General features: G+C 43.7%; 2 protein-coding genes across 8 annotated transcripts; both read right to left on the bottom strand.

Moving 5' to 3' along the window:
• Positions 1-773: 773 nt before the first annotated feature.
• Positions 774-8,009, bottom strand: LOC142893051 (SH2 domain-containing protein 6). Of its 5 annotated transcripts, none has more exons than XM_076033288.1 (18): positions 7,837-8,006; positions 6,559-6,584; positions 6,425-6,459; positions 6,253-6,317; positions 6,087-6,180; positions 5,894-5,986; positions 5,527-5,631; positions 4,747-4,775; positions 4,407-4,443; positions 4,208-4,289; positions 3,999-4,029; positions 3,865-3,901; positions 3,650-3,755; positions 3,330-3,367; positions 3,195-3,238; positions 3,041-3,109; positions 1,822-1,980; positions 774-1,711 (listed from the first exon to the last, which is right to left on the bottom strand). In XM_076033288.1, exons 1-18 carry the CDS (start codon positions 7,843-7,845, stop codon positions 1,595-1,597), a joined length of 1,176 nt encoding a protein of 391 aa, XP_075889403.1. In that variant the 5' UTR covers positions 7,846-8,006; the 3' UTR covers positions 774-1,594. The 5 variants fall into 5 exon arrangements, with proteins under 5 accessions (XP_075889403.1, XP_075889404.1, XP_075889407.1 ...); XM_076033289.1 differs by having other exon boundaries at positions 6,253-6,284; positions 7,837-8,004; XM_076033292.1 differs by lacking the exon at positions 5,894-5,986 and having other exon boundaries at positions 7,837-8,009.
• Positions 8,010-8,719: 710 nt separating this feature from the next.
• plat (plasminogen activator, tissue) lies at positions 8,720-20,702 on the bottom strand. Of its 3 annotated transcripts, none has more exons than XM_076033286.1 (15): positions 20,329-20,702; positions 15,431-15,515; positions 15,143-15,185; positions 14,713-14,847; positions 13,859-13,969; positions 13,022-13,196; positions 12,555-12,646; positions 12,279-12,453; positions 12,104-12,189; positions 11,630-11,695; positions 11,340-11,544; positions 11,062-11,210; positions 10,636-10,776; positions 10,310-10,458; positions 8,720-10,141 (listed from the first exon to the last, which is right to left on the bottom strand). In XM_076033286.1, the coding sequence occupies exons 1-15, from the start codon at positions 20,673-20,675 to the stop codon at positions 9,974-9,976; spliced, it is 2,127 nt and encodes a 708-aa protein (XP_075889401.1). In that variant the 5' UTR covers positions 20,676-20,702; the 3' UTR covers positions 8,720-9,973. The 3 variants fall into 3 exon arrangements, with proteins under 3 accessions (XP_075889401.1, XP_075889400.1, XP_075889402.1); XM_076033285.1 differs by having other exon boundaries at positions 15,059-15,185; XM_076033287.1 differs by lacking the exon at positions 20,329-20,702 and adding an exon at positions 17,052-17,328 and having other exon boundaries at positions 15,059-15,185.
• Between the last annotated feature and the right edge of the window lie 2,530 nt (positions 20,703-23,232).

Raw genomic sequence — 23,232 nt, forward strand, 5'->3', positions numbered from 1 at the left:
ACACACACACACACACACACACACATTTCATACTGGCCTTACAATCAGCACCATGTGCATCATTTAGCCAGTATGCAAGCACAATGTGCCAACAAACTAGATGAAGGAAGTTCTACAATCAAAAGGTGCCTTTGTGAAATGCAATGGCCAATTTTCAACATTCTCTGCCTTTATTACATGCGTGTTATACCAACAGTACAACGTTGGACCATTTTCTTTTTTTTTTCTTCTTTTTTTTGCATACATCAAAACAAAAAGCAAATAATAGCGTCATTGAATAGAGCATCATTAACATTTACTGCTTGCACAAGTACATCACAAATATTAAAAGTTGTGTATGTACCTTTCCTATACCAGATGTGTCAGTGTTTGTGATCATAACCTGACATCACAGCTGTAGTTACCTGGTGGAACTCTATCGCTACTTCCCTGCAATTGGTGAATATAAAAGCTTGTTATTATGTAATAAAAACAGCAAGTACCTCAGTCACTTTATCTAACTAAAAACATACCTCTGTGTTTTTTTCTTCCATTTAATCACAACTGACCCCTGTGTATTATTGTTACAATGCTGGAGGTCTGTGCATGGAATGGTTAAAAGCAAAGCCACCTTTAAAATATTTCTCTTCCAGTTAATCTGACTCATATGGCATTTCTGTAACTCACACAACCCCACTGACAGTTCCAAGAAGTTGTGTGATGTAAGATAATTGCACACTGAAGTAGAAATGGCTCACAAACTTGTGAATTAAAACACATTCTTGACATATTCAGATGGTGTTTTCAGTACTATTTATTCTTAGCTTTACATTTAATTCCGCCCCGTCACATCCTGACCTGCTCAGTGTTTGTGGTTCGGCTAAAGAGATCGTGGTTTTGTTGGCAGGAAGCAGGTGGAACCAGGAGCAGCATCTGGTTAGTGGTCACAAGACAGCTCATGTACATGCACACATACACACAGGGCTTTCTGGGGAAGTCACAGCTAACCACGCTAACCCTAATTGACAAGGATGGAGCCTACTGTATCCAAGGAGGAGGAGTGCAGATTTTCCACAATGGACTAAATCCTCTTAAATGACAAGACACATTAGATCAGCTGGAGTTTAAACTTACTGTACATAACTCAAGATATTTTACACACTGTTGAAGAGAGAGAGCTCTCTTCAACAGTGTGTTAAATTAGAAAAACAAACAGGGAAACAATCGACAATACCAGTGACTTAGCTAGTCACTGGTTTGCTGGGAAAAATCCAAGCAAATAAAGGGCAGCAAATTAGAGGGTACTTCAAGGGAACCGTGTAGAATTTGTGTTTAAATGTCAGTTGTATGCTGTGCAGTCACAGCCGAGTCATTTCCTTATTCATCAAAGAAACTGTAACTGACATACTTACACATACTACTCTTCACATGAAATGTTGCTCAATAGTTTCTTAGATCCTGACACAGCAAGAAAAATACATCGTCAGGCATCAGTGTTTTAAAACTGCCTCCGTTTCTGATGAATTAGTCATAACTGGACACGCTGGATTTACAAAGATAAAACTTTTCAATTGTGCAGTCAAATCATAGTTCAAACTGCAGTGGTCCTCAGTGTCTAAGGGTGTGCAGGGTGGGTTAAGTACGCCCTGTGCTTGGCCTGGCTCTTGCTGTCTATGAGGAGCAACTGATTGTGCTTATGATGGGAAATCATCTCGTCCAAGTTGCTGAAAACCTGAGGAGACCATAAAAAAGAGAAAAAAGTCAATTGATGATGAAAAAAAAATCATCCTGCAACCCCACTGCCAACTCATGATTTGCATATCCTTTCTTTTTTTCCCTTACCTCCTCAGTCTTTTTGCCCTCTTTTCCGAGGGCGTAACCCTGCATCTCCTCCAGGAAGCGGATGGGAATGTTGTAGACCTTCTGCTGGTAGAGCACGGCCAGAGTGTACGGCTGCCGGGGGCTCTGGTTCGAGCTGTGTCGGATGAGGAAGGCGCCATCCTGCAGCAAAAAGAATGGACGTGATGGGTCTGATCGGAGTAAAAATAAGGAGGAGAATATAGAGAAGAAGAGACAGAGACTGAAAGGCAAAGGAGGAAAGAGAATGAAAACAAAACAAAATCATGCCATGTTTTGTCGCATTATTGCGCAAATTGCACAGTAGAGCAGAATTAAAAGTAATAGAGATTAAAGTCCTTCCATTTTTTTAAGTCCTGGTGTCCTGCACTCCTCGGAAATAAGCCAACTTCCTCCTCCTTAAGCATGTACCAGATAGATGTATTGGATACTCACTTTGGATACAAACTTTGATACAACTTAAATTATAAGTGAGTCAAACAGTTCACAAGAACAGTGAACAAACAAATAAGAACCTGGGGGTCACCTGCTGTCGCTACCACAAAGAAACATATATACATAATAACCATACAGAAAATAAATCAGTACATTTAAAAGAGAAAAAAAGTAATACCAGTAAGTATCATTAAAAAAAAATCTGCTCTAATGGGGTTATCAATAAATATCCATTTGTTCCAGATTTGGTAACATTTGTCTTGTTGGGTTCTCAGTTGGAAGGTCAATTTTTCCATCCTAAATATCTCTGGAATGGTTCCAAACCAGTCATCTAGAGTAGGTTGGGTCTGAGCTAAGCATCTCCTGGTAATGATCGTTTTACTTGCCGCCACAAGAAATTGCATGAACTTTATCTCAAAAAAAAGAAAAAATAAGAAGAAGTAATGTGACCTAAATACAGGGCCTCAAAATTCAGAGGTATTTGGGCGTTAGAAACTGAGCTTAATGAGGACTGAATACCCCTCCAGAACATTTCAGTTTGGGCCAGTCCCAAAAGATGTGCTAGTGGTTAGCTAGCTACCGCCGATCCACATTGCCTCCAGCATGGCATATTTGTGCCTTGATATTTCTCTTGATGTGTTGTCGTGAATGAACTGATAATGTTCTTCCAGCCATGCTCTCTCCCATCCATGGAGTTTGATGTTGACCACTGAAAGGACCATGTTTTGTCTCGTTAGCTAAACATCTTTTTTTTTCAAAATGTGTTTACCTTGTTGACTCTCAGTAAGAACTCCTCAGCCGTTTTTCTGTTGCAGTCTCCGGCAAACCACACTTTGTCCTGTCACATGACATGAACATCATTGACGGGGAGACACACATTGACAGTAAAATGTGTGAGATTTCACTGCCGTTCCACAACATACCTCATGGCCAGAGCGCCTGGCTGGCCTCACACAGCTGGATGAAGCTTTGAAAACAATGTATCCACCGTGTATATTAGAGATGAAAAATGATTCCAGAGGATGTAAAAAGCTTTTTAAAAACAAGTGTAAGCTCACCCACAGCCCTGCTGTCTGTTATTGGAGGATTTGGTGGGCTGGAATAAAAACAAAATGTTTTGAATATACCTCTGATATCAATTGTGACACATTTGCTCACTTACCTAAGTAGGTTAGCCATAAAATAGCTTTATTTCATCCATTTTTCTTTTAAGAGTAACTTCAGTAAATCCATTCCTTTCCACCAGCTCATATCAAAGGCCTAGTATTTGCTACAGACAGTGTTCTTTGATAATAAACAATTTCCAGCCATGTGGCGTTGACGATACTGAAAACAAGAACTATTTGTACTCGTCCCCGTCACATTTCCCACCACCTACTTGGTTTTGGCCTCCCTCAGGTTTGCAGGCAGGGGGGGCTTATAGCTGGGGGTGGGAGGGGGGATTTTGACGGGAAGCGTAGCCTGTCTTGCTTCAAGCGGAGGAGCTGTTCAAAGACAAGGCGGGCAAAGGTCGTCATCAGAGTGTTTTCGCCTCGGATGTGGTTCCAATTGAGACGTGGTATAAACATTTAGTCAAATTAGGCAGGTCTGTACCTGGTTTTATTTCGTTCACCGAAGGTAAAAAGGAATTCTAATGGAGGAAATGAGAGCTCAGTGTCAGTCAAGCTCAGAGTGAACCCTCGCTGAGGGAACCATGAGACCGAGCGTCAAGATCGATAGACACTCACAGATTTAGCTCTGGGAACTGGAGGCTTCGCCCTGCACATGGGGGGAATGTTACATTTTGTCGTATTAGCAGGAATCGAATTCATTTCCTCAGCACTTTTATCTGCTGCATTTGCATTCGACCGCTTGCACATAGACAGGTGACTTTGGGTCAGCGCATATTGCTTTGCCAGGCAAAAAAAAAAAGCCGCTCAGTGCTAAGAGCACTTACATGGGTGTAGGAGAGGGTGCCATTATAGGCTTGGGACACGGAGGAATCCTCGTCTGCTGCCCCCGGGGGGCCGGAGGGCAAGCTGAGGAGAAAAACAGGCAATGTTTAGATCAAAAGTAAATAAATGCATATATGGGTAAATTGAAATCAAAGGTTTCAGTTACAGTCCGAGGTTCTGTGTTGGCGTGCCACAACTCACCAGCTGTGGGCTCCAAATACAGGTCATCATTATCCTCCTGCAACACAAAGTGCAAATGTTGCCATGTTTTCTCAATAAACATTAAACAACATATTTTTAAGATTAAAGTAACAATTACAGTTCTGGCCCAACTCTTTTTTTTTTTTTTCTTTTCTTTTTTTCAGCAGTACATTGACAGGAATGTCAATCACTCCTGTCAATGTGCTTTGTCCTCTTCTAAGAAATAAACAAAACAAAACAAAAAAACAAAAACAAAAACAGCACGACCAGAAGGACTTATGACTTGTAAAATACTTAAAGAATTTCTTCCGAAGCGGGGAACAGTTTAAGTGACAGTTACCTGCTCCTCGTTGGGATCCAGGTAGACGTCTGAAAAGCAAACAGCTTGTTTAATACGGGTGTATTCTGCGTTGTACTTGTGTAATAGAGGCCCCTGCTGGTAGGCTGCTAACAGTACACAGAACCAGACAGTTCAACAATTTCCCTGACACGAGATGCTGCGGTGCCAGGGGACAAAATGTAAAAGTAAATTCAAAGAAAAAAGAAAAAAAAAAAGATCTTCTAAAAGAACAGAACTAAATAACTGAACGCACTGACTGCCATGACAGCAGAAATGTGTCCTGCATTTCACCACGACCACCTTTGGTCACGTTGATTTCTTTTGTTGGCCTCTCATGTACATTTTTATTTTTATTTTTAATTTTTTTTTTCGTACAGTTAATATGTAAAGCTGATTTATGGACAATCATACATGACAACGTGAAAATAATCTGTCAGCGTCTGTCTCGACTTTTAAACTTGTCATACACGCTTTCAAAGCAAGCCGCGGCACTGACAGTGTCATCACAGCAGGTGGCAGTCTCCCCTGTTTACCCAGCCACAGCTGCTGTCGCAGTTTGATCCGCATTGCACAGCTCGGTTGAGTTTTTTGTGAGGTCAGATCAAACTGCACTCGCTGCTGGAGAAGTGCAATGCATCAATGTTGGGGATTTGGTTCCTTGGGCGGAAAAATCTAATGAAATGTGTTTAACGGACAGCAATATTTAGCTCCACCTCAGTCAGACATCAAACGCGTTACAGTCTGAGCCTGGTGTGTAGAAGTACTGGTAGGTGACTTTACCTTCTTCCACATTGGACGCTAGTGATGGAGCAGACACAGAGCAGGGTGGTGGTGGAGGCATCAGCTTCTTCCTCCCAGGCTTCTCACTTCTGTCAATCTCCGGTGCTAAGAGGAGAAAAGATGGAGGGGATGGTTTAAGGCAACTGCTCTCAGTTCATTTGAGGGATGGATTCATTTTTCAAAAACAAGCATAAGACACAAAAAAGAAATACAGAAAATGAATTCCATGAGCATTCCTGTTTGCTGCATTTTAGTCACTGAGTCCCGTACTGGCATGTGGCTTTGATTTGTGTTTGGATGGCTTGTGTCCGTGTTGAAACTGTGTCATTCAAATGAGTGTAGCAGTTCAGAGGACACAGTAACAGACCTCCGGCACTCTGAGCTGTTGTCCCTGCAGGCTTTCCCGGTCTGGGAGGAGGAGCAGCCTGCCTCTGAGGAGCAGCTGGGCTGGACATCCTCTCTGAGAGAAGTCACGTATCAGGTCAGACTTTTAGACAGTAGGTCGGGTGTTTGACCTCTCCAGGGCTTTCAGCTCAGGCTGTAGCGCTCTGTGTTCTTACCCAGATAAACATTCTCCTGCACTTGCCGCTGTGGGACTTTGACTGCGGGGCGCTCGCAGGGAGGAGCTTCGTACATGTCTCCTTCCTCATCGTCCTGCCATGAACCATCACCATGCATGTTGAATGATGTGTGTCAAAGAGTGAGATGTGCTGAGGTTCTACTTACAAATTCATCCTGTGGCCATCCTGTGTTGTCGTCTGTAAATGAAGGCATTGAAAGGCTGTGAACGTCTGATCCAGTTTTTTTATTTTTTTTTTGGGGTGGGGGGGGCACAGAAAAACAGTCAGCTGGTATAAAGACAAGCGTCCCTGTGATGACTGAGGTTTCTTTCTTGTACCTGTCCTTCTGGGTGGAGCCGGAGGTCCACTGTGCCTGCCAGAGAGGGACAATCAAAGAGATACTTTTTTCAGACAAAAGGGTTAGGGTTAGGGTTAGACTAATAATAATTTGCTCATAGATGAAAAAACGTACAGGTTCTTCAGTTTTCCAAAGAAGCTCTAAAAACACAAAAAACAATGAATCGAGATGAGATTTCAGAGTGAGCGTCAGCAAAATAAACATGACCGCAATCCTGGCTGGCAATTATTTACTCTTAGTTTCCTAGTAGACACATCACCTTTGAGACTACAGGTGGAACAGAGAGAAGTGCTTTGTTAAGGACCTGGTACTTGGTTCTTCTCATGTAGTTATAGCTTGATATAAACCATTTCATCTAATCAAAGACAATAATTATAAGGTGAATTGTAGAGATGTGTATATTTGGCCTCTGATAACTTTAAGTGACCTTAGAATGTAATACAAAAAAAATCAAATAATAAGAAATAAAAACACTTCCACAAGTTTCCATTCACAAATGAGAAATGGAATGGAGAAGGACGAAGCCAGTAGCTTCATTTATTGCACTTTGTCACAAAGATCCCACTCAACAAAAAGTGCACCGTGGGTGTTGACAGTGGTCTTGTTGGGTTAACGTTACAGCTTTGTGTAGCACTGGACTTCCCCCTCTGACTTCCCTCTGAAGGGGACATTTCAAAGCCCTCTGAAAAGGCTCAGGAGGAAAAGGGAAAAAGTCACTGAACCGTGACATGAAAATTTGATGCAAACAAGCACAAGACTCACAGAGGATCATTCAAATGTTCCACTGTCAGACAACGGAAACAGTGTTGTGTTGAAATAGTTGAGTCTAAAAGAAGTCTTTCTTTCTTTAGAAAATAATCTACATAAGATATCAAGTGATGTAGTTATGCACACACTGCATCAGGATTTTCTTAAAGCTCCATCCTACAAACTATGCCATGTTTTCACTCCTTTATTAAACTTTGCAGATTTACCATCACTATTTGTTACAAGCCTAATGTTCGTCCTTCATATTTTTTTGTAGTAACATAGTACTTCATTCGGTGGGGAAATCGAAAAAAAAAATAAGCATGGTTTTAGTTTATTATATGTAAATAACACAATATTGTGAAACTTAGCAACCAAGCAATCAATACTTCAAGTACCAATAGATGTCGAGTGTTTACATTCCTTCCTAAGTTCTTGTGTCGCCTTTACAGTCCTCAACAACTTTGATAATGTCTTCATCAATCCCACATTCAGAACTCTAAAAGGAAAATCACTGAAATGAATAACGACCGACGAGTGTCGTTTCAGTTGCTGCCGCAAAAATAACACAACAGCATAACAACACAGACAGCCTGTCCACTTCCCTCTCACTCTCACCAAAAGTGCTATAAATCTCTACCTTACCATTGTCATGACTTCACGGCGAGTGTCGCGGCTCAAATCATCAGGAAATGTTTTTGGACGATCGAGCTGATGATCGAAAGAGAGCCATGCAGAGAAAAGAGCAATAGTCAGCTCAGGGCTGGTCTCATTTGCATTTCCCACCTGTGTCAGAGCACACGGCCTCACCTACTGCTGCTCCCTGCGCACACCAGCTGCAGCCACCAAACAACTAAAAACAACCTCTGAATGTCCTTTTAGCCCTTAATGGCCGCCTCTGTTTAATCCACTTGCTTTTTGTTACAATCGTTAAACTTTCCATCTTAACAGCAATTGTGCAATATTTGATTTTAACGACGTTACTCACGTAACAAATCAGCACAGAAGATTAGTTTGCAGATGGGATACCAGCTGATTATACAGAAACATTTCAGGTTTGTTTGGGGATAGAATCAGTGTCTCGGTGAAACCTTTTGTTTTGCAGCAGGTTGATTTCTAACTGTTAAGATAAATAACTTTAACCTTGCACTTTCCGTGCTTCAAAACATAACATTAAAACCAGAATAAAACTGGACACAGAAATTCTCTATCTCAGAGGTATGTGCTCTTTGACACCTGTGCAATATTTCACAAACGTGGAGGACAGCCAGTAGTATTCTGACACAGTAGGATTGAATGAGTGTTAAAACAAAATGTTATTACAGTAATAAAAACAAATTCTCAGACTCTTCTGCCTTATCTCCCACATGCTGACAGAACTCAGTTCAGAGTTTCTGCTGTCACGCAGCAGGAATGTGTTGGGTGAAACTCAAGCCGACTAACCGAGTTTTTTCATTATGCCTTGGCAATGTTTAGCCCTGCTCTAATTAATTAATCAGTGACCAGAAAAGTTGACACATGAAAAAGATTAATTCCAAATGTTATTTATTTAAAAGGTAGTATATTGATATATAAACATGAATAATGTCAGCCACAAATAAATTATGAAACTAGAGTACAAAAGTAGTTGCTCCAAAACAACAGAAAATACACATAAATATTAACTTAGAAACATTTGGACACAGAAGAAAGTGATGTTGTTGTGGGCATAAGCTTTGAATTGAACACGCATTTGGTTTAAAACAGAGACATTTCATTAAGATCTGTATAAAATCAACATACATACAATATTTATGTTATGTATTGTAAATGTTGGGCTCAACCCAGTCGTCTGAAAAGTACATTAAAAAAATAAAGTGAAGAACAAGTGACATTGTGCTTCCTCGATAGCAAAGCGAGAGAAAAAGGACACATTGACTTCTATTTGCTTACTGCTAGTGTCTGTTCCTAGCATTAACTCTTACATTGTGCTAAGCCTCAAGAAAGCAAACAAAGAAACAAAACTGGCAGAATCTGAACCAGCAGATACATTTTTGCACCGTGGGGTCTGGACTCCTTCAAACTCCTCAGTAAACTGAAGTAAGGCTAAAGTCTTATATCACGTGAGCTATTGCCAAGATGACCTCACACGAAGAGAATGTGTTTGTAACACAGTCCTCTCACAAGGAACTCACAAAGGCGCCTACATTCATATTCTGCTCATTAGACCAAGCAAAATCAAAAGCTTGTGGTCGCTTGCGGTGTTTGTTTTGCGTTGCAAGTGCCGCTGACCTGAAGTCTACCTGCGTGACCTTTGCATAACCCGGCAACTTGCCTGGTGGAATTGAGCTGAGAAGCCCGACGCTGGTTTTTCCTCTCACCCAGCCAGAACCTCGCACACGTAAAACATTTTCCCGTAAAAATGTCGCTGGTGCAATAAGACAAAACACAAAAAAGCGACCGGATGATGAGGAGTGTTTCCTACGTTCACATTCAACACCTCCAATGGTGGAGCGACATTTAAAAAGTCACATCTGAGGTCTTTGTGTGTGTGTGTGTGTGTGTGTGTGTGTGTGTGTGTGTGTGTGTGTGTGTGTGTGTGTCTTTGTGTCTTTGGTTGTGGTCCACCTTGTACAAAATCTCCATCAGATTAGACTCAGATCAACAGAGGGACAGAACCACAGCCCTGTGGATCTCCCAATCATCCACCTCCTCAAGGGTAAACACGTCTGTCTGTGTTTGCTGTTGCACCCACTGTTCTTATGGGTGTGGTCATCCCACGACATCTATAGTCTCTCCAGTCTTACACCGGGTTCGCCCTCATTTTCTCATTGATCCAGTCGATGTAATGTGTGACGCGGGTGTACACTCCAGGCTTGTCCTTCTTTCCGCAGCCGTCGCCCCAGCTGATCACGCCCATCAGAGTCATCCTGCCACTGCTGGGACAGACCAGTGGGCCGCCAGAGTCTCCCTGCGAGGTCACGGAAAGAACATTGAGGCAGAGATAAAAAACGAGACACCCTGTGATTGTCCCACGTTGTCTGCGCACCAGAGGAGGTGTGTTGGAGGAGTTGTCGCAAATCTTGGAGAAGTATCAGAACAATTAACAAAGCATACAAAACTATAGGTATATTCTCACCTTGCAGGCATCATCCAGGCCTCGTGTGTCACCAGCACACAGCATGTTGGAAGTCACGGTCCGTCCAGACAGCACCTCTGGGGTGCAGCGCGCTTCGGGCCACAGTCGCACGTAACCTCTCTTGATGCGCTTGGAGAACTCTGGAGAAACTGAGTAGAGGGGGGAGGGGGGGGGGGTTCTTAATGTGCTTCCCATTCGTTTTCAAAACCATTTCTGGATGAGTTTACAGTGGCCTCTGCTGGTTAGTCAAGCGATGTCCAACATCTGCCACAATTACAGCCGTATTATATGCACCATCAGACAATGAGCGAATTCCATATGCTTACATTCTGCGTCTTTTCCATAGCCTGAGATCTCACACTCAGTCCAGTCAGGCAGAACCAAGCCACGTTCCGGCAGACACGCTGGGAGAACCTCCGGGGAGTATATAGCACAGATGCCAATGTCCGTCTTCAGCTTCAAGAGGGCTGCAAGTGGAAATAGACCAGAGGAAAGTCAGGGAAATGTGACAGGAAAATGTGGGAAGGAGGTTGAGGGATGATCTAACTTCTAAAAACAAGCATTTGCTGTCTACTTCAGTTTTAATGCCATTGCTGCCTGCAGAAATATAGTTTATAAAATGTCACGCTCATCCTTGGATCATTTCGGAAACGTTTAATTCTGGCTTTCTCCGGTCGAATAAAACCTGACATAATGTCTAAAGGTTGCCACGTGAGTCATTTAAAAGGCCCGGCGGTGACACGATCACTTACCAATGTCGTTGTCGTACGTTTCGCTGTCAAAGTTCTCGTGGATCCAGTACTTCTCCACTTTAAAGATCTGCTCGCTGCTGGAATTCTCCTTACGAAATGTTCTTCCCAAAATCACCTCCAGCTTTTCAACTTTCACTAAATTCACGTCGCTAAATAAAAGAAATTGGGGGAGGGAGGGTACAAAAAAAGAATATGACTCATGCAATAAGACCTCTTTAAAAATATGTTTTTACACTCAGCACTCTGCGTGCTTCTGTTATAGACAGCGAGGGACTCACCCCTCATCGAAGCAGTGTGCGGCAGACAGCACCCAGCAGGAGTCAATCAGCACTCCTCCGCACTTGTGATGGTACTGCTTGTGTCTCGGCTGGTACACGTTGATGAGCGCCTGCCACGGCTGCTCTGTGATGTCGCTCTCCCGACCCCCGAACATGCGGTACGAGGGCCGATTCAGCGAGTTGTCCAGCCGCTGACCGCACGTCGCTGCAGACACGACAACAACGACAACAACGATTGAACCCTCCATGGTGGCTGTAGTCCGAAGGAAGAGAAACAGATCCGGACTTACCTCTGCCGTTGCCATTAGTGGTGGGGGCACGAGGGCCAAACGTGGTTGGGATGGCGGGGGATCTCGCTGGGAAAGGAGAAAAAAAAGCAGCCGCAAGTAAGTAGGTGTTTTATCATTATTATTATTATTATCATTATTATTATTATTATTATTATTACTATTATTATTATTATTATTTAGGGCTATCAGCGTTAACACATTAATCACGATAAGTTAAATATAATCCATAACGCGTTAATTTGCAACCCGTAGTCGCACTCTGGCCGATTTCTGGCAAGAAATACTTCACATTATGGGCTTAAAACTGCCTTGAAATGCAAAATAACAGAATTTTACACATGCAATTCAAATTGAGATTAATCGCAGTTAACTATGAAGGTTCTGCGATTAATCACGATTAAAAAAAAATGATCGTTTGACAGCCCTATTGTTATTCTAAAAATAATAATAATGTTTCGAGATGAGGTGACTTACAGCATTTAGGCATGTCGCACAGCTCCCAGGTCAATCGCATGTTCTTGTAGATGTGACACCACGGACCTGCATCACCGTCAGGATTCCTGTTGGGAAGAAAGACCAATGAGCAGCTGAAGTGTGAACGTTTTCTGTGTGAACGTTTGATCATTTCTGCCCGTGCTGGCGTGCCGACCTGCAGAAACTGTGACTGCCGAGCCCCAGGTCCAGGGCATCAGGTCTCCAGGCATTGTACAGCTTGCGTCTAAGTTCCGGGATGTCCCACGGAAGGCAGTGGGAGCCGCTCTTAGTGACGGACTTTGTTCCCCGGTATGACTGACCAGAGTCCTTCACGCACTCTTGGTACTTGTCTGCTCAAAAAAAGGACAAGCAGAGGAAACACACGTGTCAGAGCAATCGCTCATCTGTCGATCCAGCTTGACTCTGGGGTCTGTTTTTTTAAAAGCTGTACCTTCGGTGCATTTGGGCACGGAGCAGAACTCCCAGGCGACCTGGGTGCCTCTGTAAATGTAGCACCAAGGATTGCTGTCGTTGTCAGGGTTCCTGAATTTTCAAAAGAAACACACAACCACATTTTCATCATGTATATAAAATGTCTGGTAAGCTTCAGATATCTGACAATAGATTGTTATTGAACTGGGAGGCTGAACACTCCACCCTGCAGAGTGATTTCAACGTCACTCTGCAAATATTTTTTCTCATCAATATCCCTCAGGCTGATCTCATTTTTCCAATGTCCCCCTTGAGCTCACATCTGTCAGCCTTTGTATTTGTGTCATGCACTCCCATATGTGTGCTCTTCAGTTGAATATAATCATAAAACAGTAGTTTTGTTTGAAATGTGCTCTACCAATAAAGGTCCTTTGCCTTGATCAGCCTTATTTGTGCTTGTGTGTCTGCACCCCTGTGGTCACCTACCTGCAGAAGTTGTGGTTGCCCAGGCCGAGACTGCTGGCGTCCACTTTTCTAGCCGTGAACCTCCTCCCTCTCAGTGAGGTGGAGTTCCAGTTGATGCACTGGGCTCCAGAGTGGCTGAGGCTCCATGTGCCTCGGTAGCCCTCACCCTGTCCCACCGCACACTTCTCATCCGTGTCTGTTGGGGAGACGGACTGAGCTTTAGAGAGGCTGGCTATAGAGTCACGCCTTTTACCACCCAAATTAATATCACTGGAATAAATCCTCAATAAACATGTAATTCAACTTTATTACATTTTTATTAGGCTGAAATTCCCCTCTGAGGTTTTTGGTTTTGTGCTGTCGTGTCCTCATATAGCATTTTTCAATTTGGCTGTTTTAAACTATTGCCAAACATGAAGTATGTTTGCATAATGCAATCAACTTTATTGAGTCTGGCTGTGTGGCGACTCTCATTACCTCACTGAAATATGGAGTTGTGAATAATTGTCCCACTAGGAGGGTGGGGCGCCCCAAACCCTCAGGCGTAGAAACAAAAACATTCACATCCCAAAAATGTGTTTCCATGGTTTACAACAAGTTATTCTACCATGCAAACCGCAGAGCAGTGACACCAGCGCTTTAGGTCACATGCTCAGACTGTGACTTTATCTACAGTCATGACCTGTTTCAGATCTTCACTGTGACACTTGAAAGAGGAAATGTTTGTTTCTTTCTGTTACTGAATAGTAAGATTTTCATTGCCATGAGACAAAATAAGCTTGACTAATACAATGATTTATTTCACTCATCTTTGGTCTTTATCAATCAATCGAGCAAACAAGCGAATGGGTGACTTACTGATCTCACAGCGAGTTCCAGAGAAGCCTGGTGGACACTGGCAGATGTAGTCTGAGCTGTAAACGGCCTCCTTGCAGGTTCCTCCGTTGTAGCACTGAGACGTGAAGCAGTCTGTGAGAGGCAGACAGAGATGCAGGAGGTCAGACGTCTTCCACTTCCTCCGTGCGTGGAAATACATGGATAATTGTAACATAATTCATGTTTGGGTTTAGCCTCGTATATGCTTTGGCCTCGCGGCAGTATGGAAAACTTAATTTGCCTGGTTCAGCCGGTCTCCGAACGTCATGAGGGCAAAACTGGGGATCGTCTCCGCAAAAATACGACGTCGAGAGCCAAAGCAGAGCTGGTTTTTATCTCCAGTCCAGTTTTACAACAGTTTTTTTTTTTTTTTTTTCAACGTTGGGGTGAAGGCTGGTGTTCAGAACAAACAGTGGCTCCCACTAATGATGAGCTCACAGTCTGTGGAGTTTGGCAGACTGAAAATGTGGTGGCAGTTTGTTCGGAGGGAAGTGCAGTCAAGCGTCACGCAATCCGTCAATGGGGGGGTATGAACGTACGGGGCGGATGAGTACTTTGAATAACCTCAGACTAAACTACGCCCGCGCAAAGACGCAGGAATACACCATATTCTTCATTTGCCCGCGCTGGGATAACAGGGGCTTTGGACAGATGAGTGAGACGAGGCGGCAGGAAAACAATCAAATGAGGCGGAAAGTCAAAACCGCCGGGAGATTTGGGCGATTTGGCAGAGCGTGAGACAAATTACAAATCCAGAGCGTATTTACGGGTGAGAATCAACCAAGTTGAGGTCACACGAGTTAGTGAGTCCAGGTGTGCTTGTGTGTCCCACTCACTCATGACAGGCACAATATGACAAAGCTCTCGTCCTCTCAGTGCACAACGGCAATACTCCACACGCGGTCCTCGCCACCGCAGCCAAGTGTCGCCATACACACGCACTGCTGACGTCTTACTGTCCACACAGTGCGCTAAGGAAACACACACAAACACACAAACACATGCACAAACACACAGATTAACTCACACAGAGAATTTGACTGAATCAAATTACAAAAAAACGCCGTGATCACAAAAACAGGAAACAACGACAAAAAAAAGACATGATTGACAAAAGTGAATTAATAGAGAGTGAATGATGGTGATGTGTGTTAGTGGAAGTGGGAGTGTGATGGGGCTCACAGGAGGAGGGGGCAAAAGAAGATGGGGACTTCTGGACATGAACAACCACAAGCGTCCGTCTAGATGGCCGCCTGTCAGGCTCACCTCTGTAAAAACGAGTGCCTCTTTTAGAGCGGACCAGTTCCACCTGCAACAGACAGACAGGATTCAATGAAGAGAGACTAAAACCCCCAGAGATATAAAATTCTCATGGCACAGACCTACAAGTTTTACACAACAAATCTGGTCTGCATCATCACTTCATACTGACATTTTTTTTTTTTTTTTTACCTTTTGTTTTATGTGACTGTTTTACACTCAACCTTTAAGAAATGAATAGATGTATGCAAGAAAACAAAAAAAGGGCAAAACGACAAACAAATATGCACTTACATTTGCCGCTAGAGAGCAGCAGAGAGCAGATAGGAATATGATTAGTCCTGTTCTAGTCATGGCTCGCCAAGATCCTAAATTCCACCTGTGTAGATGACAAAACATAGAAAATGAATATAGCCTCAGTAATTCTACTTTGGATGAATTAGTTGAGCAGGTCATTTTTTTTTCAAGGCATTAAAACAAAACAACAAAAAATAAATCAATAGCAATAGGAATCATCAGTAGCAACATTTGGTTTCAAGCACATTTTACAAATAAAAGCACATGTAAAGTTTTACCATGTGTTACCTATGGATAAATACATGCAATAGAATCCTAAATAATTGTGATGGTGTCGCAGAGACAACAAGGACCTCCCGCTGACTCCATCGCAACATGAGAAAAGCCACTTGAGGCGTGGTCCCACTACACGTGTAAGTCTTTTGACATAAATTTGTCAATGATGGTGAGTTGACAATAGCAGGAAGGTGATCAACAGCAGTCGCCTCGGGCTACTGCATTGCCTCAGCTTCCTCCCTCCACCCTCTAGTGCTTACTGGAGAGGAAGGGAGGGCCAGGTGTGAGAGTTGTGGGAAACTGCAAGCCTTTCGAGGTATTTCAAGTTGTGTTGACTTCTTGACTCACACAGACAGGATGTTGACAGCCCATGTAAGGCCTTTGTGTCAGGGGACAGAGTTACGTGTGCTTCCAAACTAATCACCCTTTTTATCAGTCATATTTCATTTATGACTTCCAGGAAAGTAACAAACAGGAAGTAGATAATGTTAATTCAATGAAATAAAATAAAATTACAACAACCAACAACTTCCTACAACCCAATCTGAACATCCCCGGAGCAATTAGAGGAAGCGGGAACAACAGATAGTTTCTGTACTGTGTGAACAGCATTCCGTTATAAACACAGGAAAGGAGCAGCTGTTGTAGCGACTCAGGAAGTAGGAAAAAAACAGGAGGGGAAACCCAGAGAGATCCTCGTCCGATTTTTGTTCTGCACTTTCAAATTGGATGTTTAATTATAGAACGGCGGATTCATTTTCTTTTTCCCTCACGTTTAAAAGTTGTTCCTCTCAAGAACAGAAATATAGCACAGCGTGGCAGTTGCTCTCCAGTGGAGAGTGAGTAAAAATGAGTCACAGGCTGAATGAGTGATTGCAGAGGCCAGAACAGAGAGAAAACATGAAGAGGAAAAAGTGGCACACAACTGGCGCTTAAAAGTCAAAACAGACGGGGGTCACATTTATCAAGCTGACTGAGCGGATTTTTTCAAAGATTTGCATGCCATGAGGCAGACACAAGACGAGCGAGGGCCGTGTGCATCCACGGCGGGCCGCTTTTAAACTCGGCTCTGCTCTGATTCACCGTCTGTGGTTGACTGAGCTAATAGAAAACAGCGCTGTGTTTTCACGTATCGGCGAGGGACGTCAAAAAGCTAAGCTGGCAACCACACACACACACACACACACACACACACACACACACACACACACACACACAGGCACAAAGTGCCCAGGAACGTGGAGCTAATCGTCATCTTGCTCATTGTCCAGTCCAACAAAGATGCCCCCCTGAGGATTCCACTTTTTAAAACACTCGCACACTTGCACTCACACACACTCACCATTAACAGCACAGGTCCCTTCAACGCTCTCCCTCCATCGGGCAAATAAAAACCTGGTTGACCTTCACGTCCGACCCCGCCGCCCCCTCAGCTGAGCCTCTCTGGCAAGGCGACAACAACGCACCAGTTTCTTCTTTGTTTCCTTTGTGCAGCTGTTGCTCCCTGCTCGCTCGCCCTGACCCTGTCAGCTAAAAACATGTGTTTCCTGCTGTGGTGGAGGCCGCGTGAACATAGGAAACGTGCATACATATCAACACATGAACACACAAGAGCGTGCGGCAACGTGCACGCATCAGATATGAACGTGTGTCTGTCCCGCCCTCTTTCACAGGCTGCCGTGTCTGTTCTGGGGGGCCATCGGTCACAGGTCCGAGTTTTAGACGTTTGTGAGGCTCGTCTGTGTCGCAACAAGACATAAGCACAGAAAATATATTGCAAATATGAAAAAGTGGATAAAAAACTGAACCTTGGCTTCTTTGAGTTTTAGAATCTTATAAGGTACTCCTTGCTAATAATACAATAATGCTTTTAGGAAAGTGTGAACAATTAAAAATGGAGACAAACTTTAAGTCAGTTTTGGGAAAAAAAAATTTCAAGCAACCAAATGAAGTTCAGACAACACCTGCCTAGTCAGGTCAGGAACTAGTTCCTCCCATTACAGGCCAGTGCACTTAGTCAGCAGCACAGCTGCAGTTTGCCCTGTTGAGCAACAATAAATTCTAAAAATTGCTTTTGAACCATTTACAAGTAGGCACACCAAGCAGTGTTTGCTTGAAAACAGAAAAAGTAAATTAAAGCCCACTTGCAATTTAACTACTTTAACTGCCTTTGGGTTTAAACCTTGAAAGGAAATATATTTCCCTTGTCTTCTTCTTCCTTTATACGTTTGACTTTCCTTTACGTGTCAGAAGTGATTAAAACCCATAATGTTCCTTTAAAAAACCAGAGCAATGGCTAATCCTTCTGTGAGCGAGTGACATTGCCACAGGCCTGTGAGCAATCCCCCACGTAAAAACGTGAGTGGCATACCAGTGCCCTGCTGGCTCTGGCGAGGCTAAAGCCCTTTGTCTGAGGAACCAAATAAGTCTTTAGCATGCAGCGTGCAGCCTCCTTAGTAGGTCAAATATGAGTGGAAGAAATGAAACCACCACAGCAGCCAGACTGTGAGTCAGCCGCAGTTTCGAGACGCGGTGCTTTGCTCATGCAACAGATGCAAGAGAAGACGAGCATTAAGTGGCTGCAGTGCAGAGCCGCTCACCACTAATCGCTTCCCACTGACGTGCAGCATCGGCACACTAGGGGAATATCTCCTCGGTCGAAACTCCTGCCCCGAAATCACTGACATGCTGATGGCGAATTCGTCGGAACCCTTAGCGGAGATGTGCAGCGGTGATTCAGCAGCGAGGTTCAAGGTCACGCGTTGCCGTCTTCCCGTAACAAGGCGGTAACGTCAGGGAGTCGAGCGGTGAGAGTCGTTCGAGGGCAGGTAAGAAAGAGAGTCACATCTAAACGTGAAACTCAAGTCACGGTTCACGGTGCTCTTCGGAGCATTTCTGAGGTTTCTTTTTTTGGGTTTCCTCTGAAGTTCAAGTCAGAGCTGGTGTAAGATGTGAGCTGGTGTGTTTTCAACAATGTTACTTGCTGGTGAGTCAGCGCAATATCCATGCGGTTCATGTCATTAAAAGCTGTCATGTCGAAGCAGGTTGGAGGCGCCGTTGCCGACAAATCCGAACCCGTTTTAGAACTGGTCTGACCCGCTGGCAATCAGCTCGTGCACAGGATTCAACTGAGACGCACGTGATTGGTGCGATTCTGATGATGTGTTCTGATGTACAACGTCGTGTCTGAGGGCCCATTCACAAGGCGCACAAGCATTCTTGGGGGTTTCCGGCCGGGCCACAATAAACTGGCTGTAATTAAATGAACACAGGGGCTCCATTGTTGCCGTGCAGCTGGCTTGTGTTCATTGGAAGACCTGAAAGTCTTATCGAAAAGCTGACAGGGGGCAACAGGAGCAGGCAGAAGGTGGGAGCAGTGTTGACAGGAGAGCTGAGTTCAAACATGAACGGACACTGGCACAGTGAGGTGGACGGAGATGAGAGGATGGAGAGACTGGGGGAAAGGAGGAGAGAGGGGAGTGGGAGGACAGGGAGGTGAAACCAAACCCCAGAGGTCAGCAGGAAGACAATGAGTAGTCCTGAGTCACCCCAGCTTCCAGGATGGAACAAGGAGGAGACACAGATGGAAGCATTGATAGGATCTCCAGGCACCGCTGACATCTTTACACCCTGATATGATTCAATGCTTTTGTTTAAATTGTGAAAGGGAGGTTTTGTCCACATGGAGGCCGCAGCCACGGCTTTCAACCGCTGACTCTTAGAGGTATTCCGCTGTAGGTTCCCACAGTCTGACCTTATCCTCTGTCTGACCTACTACTAACTCAGAGCTTGACCACCCAACCGCCCGATACTGTGAGTCACAAATGGCAGAGCGAGACACAAAACAGATGTTTACAACTCATCTCACTCTTCTCTAATCAATGCAGTGCGATAAAATGTATCGGGAGGGCGGTTTCCCAAACTGCTCACACGCAAGCACAGCCCAATTGCTGTCCAGATAGGAGCTGACGCATCAGTACTCCCTGCACGGGTTTCGGCTCCCAGTGGTGCGGAGGAGCTACGATAGCAAATGCACAGTGCAGCGTGGGAACAGCAAAGGCAAGTTTGCAACAGTGAGACTTGAACGCCGGGAGGGAGTGAACGTGCCAGGCTGAGGGTTCCTGTGCAACAGATCTGACAGGCACGTGAGGAATCAGGAGGGTGTTGAAATGCCAAATTGGTGAGTGAACAGGGTGTCGTCAAAAAAAACAAAAAACAGCAAACACCAATAATACAGCAGCTTCACACAGCGCAGTTCACAGGTGAAGGGATTCCAACATCAGGACAATTGTGAACTGTGAGTGAGTCCCCTTCGAAAAGGTGATCACACCAAATGTAATAACTGGGTTATAAGAAATACGTCTTGAAAAAAAAAACAAAAAAAACACAGCTGTTTGTGAATTAATAAATAATGTTTTCTTAAAAAGTCTTGAATGACAAGACAACAACTAGGATGCTTGATCTTACAGTTATGCACACCATATGCTCGCTTTGTGCGCAGCAAAACAAAAAGAAAAAATTGCACGCCGGATAAAGTTGCAGCACCGAGTCCTCCGGGTTAAAAAAAAAAAACAAACAAACAAACAAAAACGCAAAGAGGAGAATGAACATTTTCTTACCAAGTCGGTATCTTCTCCTGCGTGCTCGATTCTCTGTGTCTCTCTGCAGAGGCGTGAGTTCGTCTTCGGCGTTGGTCGCTCGGACTGATCTGCTCGCCGCTCCGCTCCGCTGCCGGCTTATATCGGGGAGCTCCGGTGCTGTCGGTGCTGCAGAGGGGAAGAGGGAGGAGGGGGAGGGGGGTTGTGGGAGGAGGGGAGGGGTGAGAGGAGGGGAGGAGGTCTTGCGGGATCAAAGCTGGCCGGATGATGATGATGATGATGATGATGCAGCGCGCTGGGCGGTGCCACATCCAGCGGGACAGTCCCGAGAGCTCCAGGAAGGCGGGCAGCACCGAGATGTTCCTCATGCTTTGGATTGTGCTCTGCTCATGCGTTTATGCACTTACCACAAGGAACGGCGCCTCCAACTATTCTGTCTAATAAGACTCAGTGTTGACATGCGGGCGTCAACCCTGTCCTTGTCCATTGTGCAATAGTAATTGCATTGTTGACACATTAAACTGGGATATGTCGCACGCTCCGAAATCACCTGGCACCATGTCTCTGTCTGTTGAGAAGGCGATGGCGTTGAACGCGCCGTCGTTTTTTCCACTCTGACATTCTTTCTGATTTTGCTGCTTTTTACGTTTAAACTGTCTCAAGCAATGGAAGGCAACAGCGCCTTCACTGTGACACTTTGACCTGTGGCGCTACGTGATGGGTAGCACATTTCCACTGTATGTAAGTGACTCTCAGGAAAAAGGCCGTTGTGAACCTATAGCCCTTTCCCAGGAAAAGTGTCACTCACTGGTTAGTTGCAACATCGATATTGGGTATTGTTATTTAACGATTAATGTTCATTGTTTCAACATGAAGTTTAAGTCCTCAGTAAACAGTCTTCAGGTCCTGAATGTGACAGATTTAGCCTCCTTGACTGTCTATTTGTGAGTGAACTCCCACTTCTTGATGGTAAGAATTTAGAAATGAGTTCTTACGTTAAGTCTTGGCTCAATCAAAGGTGAAAGTTGTGGCAGGTTCCTTTTTTTTTTAACACAACCACAGTTTCAAACTCATTAAAAAGTACCACTCCTGAATTACTCCTGTCTTGGACGAGGTAATTTGAAAATTTCCCAGATTTCACTGCCTATTATTTACGTAATGCAGTGCCAGACAATAAAGGATATTTGGATATTTTGTGGATAACTTGATGATACAAGGCAAACCACTGTTTTAAACAATTTGTTTTAAAAACTTCAATGTGTGGGTGAGCGTCTCCAAGACTCACCAAACCAATAAACAGCGTACAAAAGTGTCACATAAAATGAGGAAAACTCTGTCTGCATCAAGTGCAAGAAGAGTCCCACGTAAGGTTTTTGTGTCTTATATAAGAATACAAATACAGACCGTTTGAAGCATCATATAACACATATTTTCAAATCAGTCCACTCAAACAATTAAATGTTATCAGAAAAAAATATGTTCTGCTACGGAAACTACTTCCATATTTGTGCTTTTTGTATTTGTCTTCAGTGAGCAAGATGTCTAAAAAAAATTATAATAATTTGACCATTAAAGGTTTTTACATTTAGCACATGTGAAAATTTGAAAAGGGTAGATACACACTGAACAACACCTATTTTAAATTCTGAAATCATGGCCTACAAAACAAAAACACAGAAAAAATTATGTTGAATGAGATGAATGAACTGCACTTTTAGACAATAACATGTAATTTGGAAGTACATTTATTTCTACACACAAGGATTATTTGACTACACAAAGATACAAACAACAGTCATTTATTCTGACGGTATTTAACGTCACTGCTCACCCAGTTCTGTATATCCGGCCTGGGAAAACAATCGGAAGCAGCACCATATTGGACTAGAGTAAACAGAGGAGGTCGGCCTCTAAACATTGCGATTCTAGCAAAGTTTTGGCGCACACACCCACGCATCACATCAGAGCTACGTCAGAGCCTCGCTCGGCACGTGTGTTACGATAACATTTGCATAACAGCGAGATATGCTCTAACTTTTCATCCAAGCAGTAACATCCGAAAATAACCCTTGACGAAATCAAAACATTGTTGCACTTTGGAAAGTCTTAAGCGCTTCTGGAGAAAACAACCTCCTGTGACAACAGCTACTCACAGAGTCCAATAATGCTCATTAAAAGCCTCTGAACGTTGGATTGATGGTTTGGTTTGATTAAGGTGAAAGTTTAGCCGGTGTTTACACCAAACTGAGAAAGATCTGTTGGATGATGACCTGGCCAGGCACACCTGAATTATGGTGAAGACAAGTAATATTAAACTATTCAAAACTGTTACGCCTGGAAAATAAACAATAAAGTTCTGTAGGCCTTACAATGTATTGTTATGCTGATAATTACGAGGCAAAGTAAAATAAAAGATTTGCAGAAAAGAAAGCAAAACAACTGCAGGGGACAAGTGTACTTGCGGTAAGATGAGTTCTTATGTAACCAGAGTAGGGGGGCCTCGCATGGGCTTTTTTTGGAAGATGATCCAGTCATGAGCGAGAAGTTGTAAAAGTCAGGCTTCATGTGAATTTTGACCCCCACCCCAAGACAGTCATAGAGGCTCTGTAACACATTCAATTTGGTTTTGGGTTAGCAAAAGTTTAATCAAATATTGCGTCAGCTCTGGTAGGGTATGATCATCTCGCTATTGCAACCCACCCTGCTGATCTTATATCTTCTTCATCATCTGGCAAGTCACATATAGTGTACAGTATCAAAGCTGTTTTTTTCCTTGGTTAGCCTTCAGAGTGCTACACAAAGCGATTTTTGTTTAGTTGAAGTCCTGTCTGGTGTTAATGCTCGCTGTATTCTGTGCTTGGATGAGGTCACATGGAAGAAAACGAGGAAGACAAGCTTATCTTATCGACATGAGACATTAGTGAC

This window comes from Nelusetta ayraudi, unplaced genomic scaffold (assembly GCF_046127955.1).
Source record: "Nelusetta ayraudi isolate G7.1 ecotype Tasmania unplaced genomic scaffold, CSIRO-AGI_Nayr_v1 ptg000041l, whole genome shotgun sequence".
Lineage (NCBI taxonomy): Eukaryota > Metazoa > Chordata > Actinopteri > Tetraodontiformes > Monacanthidae > Nelusetta > Nelusetta ayraudi.